At 45.1% G+C, this 12,105-nt stretch overlaps 1 protein-coding gene across 3 annotated transcripts in view; it reads left to right on the forward strand.

Annotated features, from left to right (window-relative positions):
- LOC139581656 (transcription factor COE1-A-like) overlaps positions 1–12,105 on the forward strand; it is a 123,907-nt gene that overhangs the window by 103,033 nt on the left and 8,769 nt on the right. For all 3 annotated transcript variants that reach the window (XM_071411647.1, XM_071411648.1, XM_071411649.1), the window contains exons 11-14: positions 3,225–3,313; positions 7,248–7,313; positions 10,327–10,489; positions 10,966–11,145. In XM_071411647.1, coding sequence (XP_071267748.1) covers positions 3,225–3,313; positions 7,248–7,313; positions 10,327–10,489; positions 10,966–11,145 — 498 coding nt within the window. The remainder of the gene's footprint in view (positions 1–3,224; positions 3,314–7,247; positions 7,314–10,326; positions 10,490–10,965; positions 11,146–12,105) is intronic.

The raw sequence follows: 12,105 nt of genomic DNA on the forward strand, positions 1-12,105 counted from the left end.
TAGGGTCACTTGTTTTTAGATGGTTGTAAAATTTGATGGCTCTTTTTTCTATTCGAATGAGGAGGGGATATTGGCCCAATTCTGCCCTACATGCGTTATTTGGAGTTTTTCTTTGTACTTGCAATACAGTCTTGCAAAACTCTGCATGCAATACTTCAATTGGATGTTTGTCCCATTTAGTAAATTAATTATTAGACAGCGGACCCCATACTTCACTGCCATATAGAGCAATTGGTTCTATAACTGATTGAAAAATTTTGAGCCAGATTCTAATTGGAATTTCAATTTTGATGTTCCTTTTAATGGCATAGAATGCTCTTCTTGCTTTGTCTCTCAGCTCATTCACAGCCATGTGAAAGCTACCTGTGTTGCTGATATTTAGTCCTAGATATGTGTAGTTTTTGGTGTGTTCTAATAGAACTGTGTCCAAATAGAATTTATATTTGTCATTCTTATTTCCGGACCTTTTTTGGAATATCATTATATTTGTTTTTTTTAGGTTAACGGTCTGACAGAACCTGTGAAGATGATCTAGGTGTTGCTGTAACCCCTCTTTAGTGGGAGACAGCAGCACCAGGTCATCTGCGTACAGCAGACACTTGATTTCAGTGTTGTGTAGGGTGATACCAGGTGCTGCCGATTCTTCTAATGTTTTTGCCAATTCATTAATGTAGATGTTAAATAATGTTGGACTTATTGGGCAGCCCTGTTTCACTCCCCGCCCCTGAGAGAAGAAGTCTGTTTGCTTGTTGCCAATTTTAACCGCACATTTGTTTTTAGTGTACATTGATTTAATAAAATCATATGTTTTCCCTCCAATACCACTTTCTATTAGTTTATAAAAAAGACCTTCGTGCCAAATTGAATCAAATGCTTTCTTGAAATCTACAAAACACGAGTAGATTTTGCCTTTGTTTTGGTTAACTTGTTTATCAATTAGAGTGTGGAGGGTGTAAATGTGGTCTGTTGTACGATAATTTTTTAGAAATCCAATCTGGCTTCTGCTCAGGACGTTGTGTTCGTCAAGGAAATGATGTAGTCTGCTATTTATAATACTGCAGAGAATTTTCCCCAAGTTGCTGTTAACGCATATTCCTCTGTAATTATTTGGGTCAAATTTGTCTCCATTTTTATAGATTGGTGTGATCAATCCCTGGTTCCAAATATCGGGGAAAATACCTGCAGTGAGGATAATGTTGAAGAGTTTGAGTATAGCCAATTTGAATTTGTTGTCTGTATATTTGATCATTTCATTTAAAATCCCATCAGCACCACAGGCCTTTTTGGGTTGGAGATTGCATATTTTTTCCAATAATTCTTCTTCTGTAATTTGGGTATCCACAGGATTCTGATAGTCTTTGACTGCTAATTCAAGGATTTGTAATTTATCTTGTATATCTTTTTGTTCTGGGCTCTTTGTTATATTGCTGTAGAGGTTTGCAAAGTGATTTCTCCACATATCCCCATTTTGGATAGCCAACTCCTCATGATGAGGTTTGTTTAATTTATTCCAATTCTCCCAGAAGTGGTTTGATTCTATGGATTCCTCAATTCCATCCAGCTGATTTCTAATGTGCTGTTCCTTTTTTGTTCTTAGGGTGCGTTTGTATTGCTTCAGTGTTTCCCCATATTGAAGGCGTATATTTTTGTTGTCTGGTTCTCTGTGTTTTTGATTAGATATATTTCTCAATGACTTTCTTAGATTTTTGCAATCATTATCAAACCATTTTTCATTATCTGTTATTTTTGGTTTGCTCTTATGCTTCTTTAGATTAGCCAAGGAGGCTAATTTGTCAAATATAAAGTTTATGTTCCTAACGGCCAAATTTACACCTTCATTGCTGAAGGAGAATGTTAAGGCTAAAAAGTTGTCCAGGAGAGATTGTATTTTTTGGCTACTAATTGCTTTTTGGTAGATGTCTGTACTGTTTGCACTCCATCTATAGGCTTGTTTAGTACCATGTAATTGATTGGGCCATGATGCTTCATGGTTGGGTTCTGTTCTTCTTAGATACACTGTGATTTTACTGTGGTCTGAGAGAGGTGTTAGTGGGCTGACTGTGAAGGCTCTGAGAGACTCTGGGTTTAGGTCGGTGAGGAAGTAGTCTACAGTGCTGCTGCCAAGGGATGAGCTGTAGGTGTACCTACCAAAAGAGTCTCCTCTCAGCCTGCCATTGACTATGTACAGACCCAGTGTTCGACAGAGCCTCAGGAGCTGTAATCCATTTTTGTTTTTCACTTTGTCATAGTTGTTTCTGTGGGGGTATGTGGGGAGGGAAAGGTTATTGCTTCCTGGTAGGTGTTTATCCCCATGACTGTTAATAGTGTCTTGTTCTTCTGCTATTCTAGCATTCAGGTCTCCACAGACCAGTACGTTGCCTTGGGCCTGAAAGTGACTAATCTCTCCCTCTAGAATGGAGAAGCTCTCTTCGTTGAAGTAGGGTGACTCTGAGGGGGGAATGTATGTGGCACAGAGGAAGACATTTTTATCTGTCAAGATAGCTTCCTTGTTGATTTTTAACCAGATAAAGAATTCTCCTGTTTTGATCAATTCGATTGAATTAATTAGTTCAGATTTATACCATATTAGCATTCCCCCTGAGTCTCTGCCCTGTTTGATTCCTTTTAATTTAGTGGATGGTATGATTATCTCCCTATAACCTAGTGGACAGCCAGTGGAAACATCACCTCTGCACCATGTTTCCTGTAGTACTAAAATATCAACATCATCAATTTCTTTCAGGAAGTCTGGGTTTCTGCTCTTTAGCCCAAAAGCAGAGGACTTCAATCCTTGTATATTCCAACATGCAACGTAAAAAGACTTCATAACTTTTTTTTTTCTCTTTTCTTTACCTTTCAAAATGAGACAAACACTCACAATCCAAGAAGAACCATTAAAATAGGATTTTTCAATTAAAGTAAACTCTTATTTTGCAAATGTGATTTGTTTATCATTTAGATAGAATTTGTGTCATGCCACTTGGGTGGATGTAGTGTGAGAATGGTGGAGTTCTTGTGCTCATCTTACCATGACCCTCGGCCCATCACATGTGAGCATAGTAGACTCAGCATCTCTCTCTCTCTCTCTCTCTCTCTCTCTCTCTCTCTCTCTCTCTCTCTCTCTCTCTCTCTCTCTCTCTCTCTCTCTCTCTCTCTCTCTCTCTCTCTCTCTCTCTCTCTCTCTCTCTCTCTCTCTCCCTCTCTCTCTCTCCCTCTCTCCATAGCGTTGAATGAGCCCACTATAGATTACGGCTTCCAGAGGTTACAGAAGGTCATCCCCAGACATCCAGGAGACCAGGAGAGACTACCTAAGGTCAGTACACACACACACAAATACACACACGCACGCACACACACACACACACACACACACACACACATACACACACACACACACACACACACACACACACACACACACACACACACACACACACACACACACACACACACACACACACACACACACACACACACACACACACACACACACACACACTTACACAGGAGGAGGAGGGAGGAGAAGAGGTAGGAGAGGTATACAGGTGAGCCATCATGGTTCAGTCAGCTGGGGATCGAAGAACTGCCCAGCTGGGCTTTATTACTGACCACACACACATATTTGTGCGCCGGGCTTGATTGCTCGTCCAGCACTGAGAGACAGCGGGGGAGGGGGAGAGCAAACAGGTGTAGGAGGTTAAGAGAGAAATCACCTCTCCCTCACTCTGGGTCATGTCTGGTGGTAAGGTCTGGAACAAATCAGCACTCCTACTGAGATGCTTGATAAATACGGCCCCTGATCTTTAGACTAACAACCCCCTGTATCTCCTCCCCTTCACTCTCTCGCTCTATATATATATTTATATCTCTCTCTCCATCCCCCTCTCTTTCCTTCCTCCAATAAACGAACAGCGGTAGGTAGGTAGCACAGGAGGTTGGTGGCATCTTAATTGAGGAGGACGGGCTTGTGGTAATGACTGAAGAGGAATAGGTGGAATGGTAACAAATACATCAAACACATGGTTTCCATGTGTTAAATGCCATTCCAGTTGCTCTGTTCCAGCCATTTTTATGAGATGTCCTCCCCTCAGCAGCCTCCACTGGTAGGTAGGTAGGTAGGTAGGTAGGTAGGTAGGTAGGTAGGTAGGTAGGTAGGTAGGTAGGTAGGTAGGTAGGTAGGTAGGTAGGTAGGTAGGTAGGTAGGTAGGTAGGTAGCAGGCAGGTCTGGTTGTTCATTTCACCTCTATTGATCTGAGTCTTTATTGAGCTAACAACAATTTGTTGTTGACCGCGCTTCTGGCAACAACTGGACTTAATCACTGCAGAGAAAAAAGATATGTGTTCCAAACGGTACCCTATTCCCTATGCAGTGCACTACTTTTGACAACAGTCCATTGGATCAAAAGTAGTGCACTAAATAGGGATTAGGGTGTCATTTGGACATACACTCAGTATTAACTTGTCTCCTGTATCCTCTGAATCAGGTGTCCCCCCGACTTATTATTACTTAAAAAGGGGTCTTAAATTAGTCTTCCCTCCTTAAATTCCATCTGGCTGGTGGCTAGGTTCCATCTGGTTTGTCAAGGTTCCGTCTGGTTTGTCAAGGTTCCGTCTGGTGTGGCTAATGATTCCGTTGACCGCCAGACGACAGCAGGCCAGAGGTCTGGATCAGGTTCCCTTCCTGTTTATATCAGGCCCTCACAGCCTTTACAGGAAGAGTCCCTACACTCACACACACACACACACACACATACACACACACACACACCATATGCACGCACACACACACACACACACTCCAGGAAATGTTTTACGGTAAGCGGTACTATCTATGGACATAGAGCAGCTAACAACATTTCTGTGATTATCTTTAGAGTGACTCTGGACCCCAGTCCTCATAATCACTTTACTAACTCAACAGACCCCAGGACTAAACAGACAGACAGAATAAGGGATGAGAAGAACGAGAGAGAGAGAGAGGGGGGGGGAAGAGAGAGAGAGAGAGAGAGAGAGGGAGAGGGGGGAAGAGAGAGAGAGAGACATAAAGACAGAGAGAGACAGAGAAATGGAGATGGGAGAGACTTAGGGGATAACGATACTGAGATGAAGAGATGGGAGGGAGGGAGGGAGGGAGGGAGGGAGGGAGGGAGGGAGGGAGGGAGGGAGGGAGTGCTCTCCTCTTTATAGCACACAGTGGGGGTTTTGTCTGTGCCCTAATACTCTTTCCTCATTTCCCCTCCTCCTCCCCTCCTCCTCCTCTCCTCCCTCCATCCGTCCATCTAGTCATCCCTGGGAGGCATGGGGCGTTGAGGAAAAGAAGGGAACGCAAGGAGAGGAGAGAGAGAGAGCATACATACTAAAGTTCCACTTATCTTCCCTGGGACCCCATGTCTCTCAATCACCTAGAGCGGACTGACGAGATAGGACTCCACTCTCTATCTACCCATTTCACCCCCCTATACATATATCTTTCTCTCTCACTCTCTCTCCCTCCCCCGCTCCCCCTCTCTCTTGTATACATCTAGTAATGGGAAGGTAACACAGAAGCAGAATTCCCAATATTGAGTGAATTTAGCACCTTTGACAGCGCTTCACACTCTTTATTGCTTTGCTGACCCTCCTGGCATGTCCTGTGTGTGTGTGTGTGTGTGTGTGTGTGTGTGTGTGTGTGTGTGTGTGTGTGTGTGTGTGTGTGTGTGTGTGTGTGTGTGTGTGTGTGTGTGTGTGTGTGTGTGTGTGTGTGTGTGTGTGTGTGTGTGCGCGTGTGTGTTCGTTCAGGGGGCTGATTGAAAGGCAGTATGTCGGAGTGAGAGCACACACATGCTCCGTGCTTGTCTACATCTCTCACACACACACACACACACACACACACATACACACACACACACACACACACACACACACACACACACACACACACACACACACACACACACACACACACACACACACACACACACACACACACACACACACACACATACACGTACAATGTTTGTGTATATCGTTTTAGGTGATGGGGGTTGATAGGATAATCACAGGGCAGAGATTAGGGAACACACATTACAGACTACTACAAGTATAGACAGATTGTCATAGGCAGGCTGTGTGGTGTCATAGGCAGGCTGTGCGGTGTCATAGGCAGGCTGTGCAGTGTCATAGGCAGGCTGTGCAGCTGTGCAGGCTGTGCAGGCTGTGCAGCCTGCCTATGACACTCCACAACCTGCCTATGACACTCCACAGCCTCCTGTCAGTGTGTCAGCTAGTGATGTAGTGTGTTAAATTGATGGGTGATCCGTTGAGAGGGTAGTCTGTGGGGAGATGTAGACAGGATTGAGAGGTTAGTCTGAGGGGATATGTAGGCAGGATTGAGAGGTTAGTCTGTGGGGAGATGTAGACAGGATTGAGAGGTTAGTCTGTGGGGAGATGTAGACAGGATTGAGAGGTTAGTCTGTGGGGAGATGTAGACAGGATTGAGAGGTTAGTCTGAGGGGATATGTAGGCAGGATTGAGAGGTTAGTCTGTGGGGATATGTAGGCAGGATTGAGAGGTTAGTCTGTGGGGAGATGTAGACAGGAATGAGAGGTTAGTCTGTGGGGAGATGTAGACAGGATTGAGAGGTTAGTCTGAGGGGAGATGTAGACAGGATTGAGAGGTTAGTCTGTGGGGATATGTAGGCAGGATTGAGAGGTTCGTCTGTGGGGAGATGTAGACAGGATTGAGAGGTTAGTCTGAGGGGAGATGTAGACAGGATTGAGAGGTTAGTCTGTGGGGAGATGTAGACAGGATTGAGAGGTTAGTCTGTGGGGAGATGTAGACAGGATTGAGAGGTTAGTCTGTGTGGAGATGTAGACAGGATTGAGAGGTTAGTCTGAGGGGAGATGTAGACAGGATTGAGAGGTTAGTCTGTGTGGAGATGTAGACAGGATTGAGAGGTTAGTCTGTGGGGAGATGTAGACAGGATTGAGAGGTTAGTCTGAGGGGAGATGTAGACAGGATTGCTTGTTGATGGTTCAATGTTGGAGAGAGAAACTCGTGTTTTATTCAGAGGGAGACTCTCTCTCTCACACTTTTTTGCATACTGGCTAGATAATAACCAGTGGTTGGGATCTGCACATTTCTCTTCTTCTCTCTCTCTCTCTTTCCATCCCTCAATCCTGCATTCATAGCACAATGTGTAATAAAATGGAGTAAAGTTCTGTGAAGGGTTCCGTATTCACCCCCTCCTTTTCTCTCTTCCTCCACAGGAAGTCATTCTAAAGAGAGCGGCAGACTTGGTAGAAGCGCTGTACGGGATGCCACACAACAACCAGGTGAGACACACACACACACACACACACACACACACACACACACACACACACACACACACACACACACACACACACACACACACACAAAATGTTCCCACACATGCAGAAACACAGATCCCCATCCTTCATGCTGACAGTGGGAGGAGTGTAGGTGGGGAAGGGGAAGTGAGGAGGAGGACAGAAAACATTTGTAGAATCTATTAACCAAGTTCTGCCTCTCCTCTCAGTATCTTTTAATTTATTTATTTTTATTTAACCTTTATTTAACTAGGCAAGTCAATTAAGAACAAGTTCTTACTTACAATGACAGCCTACCAAGAGTCAAAAGAGAGACAACAATGCAGTATGACAGCACCACGTGACAACACAGCATGGTAGCAACACAACATGACAACAACACAGTAGCAACACAGCATGGTAGCAACACGACATGACAACAACACAGTAGCAACACAACATGGCAACAACACAGTAGCAACACAGCATGGTAGCAACACAACATGACAACAACACAGTAGCAACACAGCATGGTAGCAACACAGTAGCAACACAGCATGGTAGCAACACAACATGACAACAACACAGTAGCAACACAACATGGCAACAACACAGTAGCAACACAGCATGGTAGCAACACAACATGACAACAACACAGTAGCAACACAACATGGCAACAACACAGTAGCAACACAGCATGGTAGCAACACAACATGACAACAACACAGTAGCAACACAGCATGGTAGCAACACAACATGACAACAACACAGTAGCAACACAACACAGTAGCAACACAACATGGCAACAACACAGTAGCAACACAGCATGGTAGCAACACAACATGACAACAACACAGTAGCAACACAGCATGGTAGCAACACAACATGACAACAACACAGTAGCAACACAGCATGGTAGCAACACAGTAGCAACACAGCATGGTAGCAACACAACATGACAACAACACAGTAGCAACACAACATGGCAACAACACAGTAGCAACACAGCATGGTAGCAACACAACATGACAACAACACAGTAGCAACACAACATGGCAACAACACAGTAGCAACACAGCATGGTAGCAACACAACATGACAACAACACAGTAGCAACACAGCATGGTAGCAACACAACATGACAACAACACAGTAGCAACACAACATGGCAACAACACAGTAGCAACACAGCATGGTAGCAACACAACATGACAACAACACAGTAGCAACACAACATGGCAACAACACAGTAGCAACACAGCATGGTAGCAACACAACATGACAACAACACAGTAGCAACACAACATGGCAACAACACAGTAGCAACACAGCATGGTAGCAACACAACATGACAACAACACAGTAGCAACACAGCATGGTAGCAACACAACATGACAACAACACAGTAGCAACACAACACAGTAGCAACACAACATGGCAACAACACAGTAGCAACACAGCATGGTAGCAACACAACATGACAACAACACAGTAGCAACACAGCATGGTAGCAACACAACATGACAACAACACAGTAGCAACACAGCATGGTAGCAACACAGTAGCAACACAGCATGGTAGCAACACAACATGACAACAACACAGTAGCAACACAACATGGCAACAACACAGTAGCAACACAGCATGGTAGCAACACAACATGACAACAACACAGTAGCAACACAACATGGCAACAACACAGTAGCAACACAGCATGGTAGCAACACAACATGACAACAACACAGTAGCAACACAGCATGGTAGCAACACAACATGACAACAACACAGTAGCAACACAACATGGCAACAACACAGTAGCAACACAGCATGGTAGCAACACAACATGACAACAACACAGTAGCAACACAACATGGCAACAACACAGTAGCAACACAGCATGGTAGCAACACAACATGACAACAACACAGTAGCAACACAACATGGCAACAACACAGTAGCAACACAGCATGGTAGCAACACAACATGACAACAACACAGTAGCAACACAACATGACAACAACACAGTAGCAACACAACATGGCAGCAGCACAACATGGTAGTGGCTCAAACATGGTACAAACATTGTTAGACACAGACAACAGCACAAAGGGCAAAAAGGTAGAGACAACAAACATCACGCAAGGCAGCCACAACTGTCAGTAAGAGTGTCCATGATTGAGTCTGAATGAAGAGATTGAGATAAAACGGTCCAGTTTGAATGTTTTTTGCAACTCGTTCCAGTCGCTTGCTGCAGCGAACTGAAAAGAGGAGCGACCCAGGGATGTGTGTGCTTTGGGGACTTTTAACAGAGTGTGACTGGCAGAACAGGTGTTGTATGTTGAGGATGAGGGCTGCAGTAGATATCTCAGATAGGGAGACGTGAGGCCTAAGAGAGTTTTATAAATAAGCATCAACCAGTGGGTCTTGCAGATGACGAGTTTACAGAGGAGTATAGAGTGCAGTGATCTGTCCTATAAGGAGCTTTGGTGGCAAATCTGATGGCCGAATGGTAAAGAACATCTAGCGGCTCGAGATCACCATTACCTACCGATCTCTGATAGCGTGGGTAGAATGGTCATCTGAATCAGGGTTAGTTTGGCAGCTGGGGTGAAAGAAGAGCGATTACGATAGAGGAAACCAAGTCTAGATTTAACCTTAGACTGCGGCTTGGATATGTGCTGAGAGAAGGACAGCGTACCATCTAGCCATGTTCAAAACTAGGTCAGGGGGCAAAGAAAGTTTGTTGGATACAACAAACAAAAAAAGCATTTAACACAAAATCTGGGGAGGGGCCAGCTGAGTATAAGACTGTATCATCTGCAAATAAATGGATGAGAGAGCTTCCTACCGCCTGAGCTATGTTGTGGTGGGGCGGGGGGGGGGGTTCAGAACTAGGGATCGAACCCGGGTCTGTAGTGATGCCTCTAGCACTGTGATGCAGTGCCTTAGACCGCTGCGCCACTCAGGAGACCACATTCTATTCTTTTCTATTCCGGTTCCGACATGTCTCTCTCAGGAGATGATTCTGAAGCGGGCAGCAGACATGGCAGAGGCGTTGTACACAACGTTGCCACGCAGCCACAACCAGCTGACTGGGATGGGCAGCGGCTCCGTCCACGCCGGCATGATGGCCGTCAACTCCTTCCCCGGGTCAGAGGTCACACAGATAGCCAATCAGGGTGAGCCAAAACACAGGAACCAGGAATGTACATGGTTTTTGTGTAGTGTATGAAAATGACTTATCTGTTTTATTTTTCCTCTCATAATTATCTTTTTCTCTGTCTATCTCTTGATTTATCTTTATTTATCTCTCTGTCTCTCCTCTCTCTTTACCCTCAATCCCATCTCCTCTCTCTCTCCTCTCTCTTTTCCCCCAATCCACCTCCTCTCTCTCTTCTCTTTTCCCCCAATCCCACCTCCTCTCTCTCTCCTCTCCTTCTCTCTGTATCACTCTCTCCCCCCTCCTCTCCCGCTCTCTCTCCCTCTCTGTCTCTCCTCTCCCGCTCTCTCTCCCTCTCTGTCTCTCCTCTCCCTTCCCCCCCAACCCCACCTTCTCTCTGTATCACTCTCTCCCCCCTCCTCTCCCGCTCTCTCCTCCCCTCTCTCCCTCTCTCCCCTGACTCCCCATGTCTCTCCTTTCCTTCTCTACCTCTAGGTTACAGTAGGAGTAGCAGCAGTGCATCTCCTCATGGTTATGTCCCCAGCACCACTCCACAGCAGACCAGCTACAGCTCTGTTTCCACTAGCATGAACGGCTACACTAACTCTGGCATGACCACGCTAGGAACCTCACCCAACTTCCTCAACGGGTCAGCCACCAACTCACCCTACGCTAGTGAGTACCACACTACAATGTCCACACTACACACTAAAACCTCCACACTATGTACCCTATACCATTGAGTGCCACAATAAAAACACTCCACACTATATCCTACGCCAGTGAGTAACACACTAAACCCTCCACATTATACCCTGTGCCCTACATCCCATGCTCTACAGTAAATGCCTATACTGTACCTCTCTAAATATATAACAATGGATTTAAGAAAGATAGATTGCCAAAAGAGGGAGAGAGAGAGGTATAGAAGAGAGAAAAGTACAATGAAAAAGAAAGGGGCAGTGAAAGACCATCGGTTTCTTTAAGACCACCCTTCATCGGTGTGTTAGAACAGACTGTCTAGAATGGCTGTTCTCATTCTCTTTCCTCCTCCCCCAGCTGTCTATAATGGCTGTTCTCATTCTCTCTCCTCCTCCCCCAGCTGTCTATAATGGCTGTTCTCATTCTCTCTCCTCCTCCCCCAGCTGTCTATAATGGCTGTTCTCATTCTCTCTCCTCCTCCCCCAGCTGTCTATAATGGCTGTTCTCATTCTCTCTCCTCCTCCCCCAGCTGTCTATAATGGCTGTTCTCAGTCTCTTTCCTCCTCCCCCAGCTGTCTATAATGGCTGTTCTCATTCTCTCTCCTCCTCCCCCAGCTGTATATAGTGGCTGTTCTCATTCTCTCTCCTCGTCCCCCAGCTGTTTATAATGGCTGTTCTCATTCTCTCTCCTCCTCCCCCAGCTGTCTATAATGGCTGTTCTCATTCTCTCTCCTCCTCCCCCCTACATTAAAGACACTTAATTAAATCAATAAACTAATTGCAAGAGAAGCAATTCAATTCCAGCTCTTTGATTCTCTTGGATGTTAACACGGATTTGAACATGCTCAAACGGCCCAGCGATGACAGCAGACACTTTCAATCAAACACACACAGAGAGACACGCATGCATGCAGGCACTCACACACACACACA

This window comes from Salvelinus alpinus, chromosome 7, assembly GCF_045679555.1.
Source record: "Salvelinus alpinus chromosome 7, SLU_Salpinus.1, whole genome shotgun sequence".
NCBI lineage: Eukaryota > Metazoa > Chordata > Actinopteri > Salmoniformes > Salmonidae > Salvelinus > Salvelinus alpinus.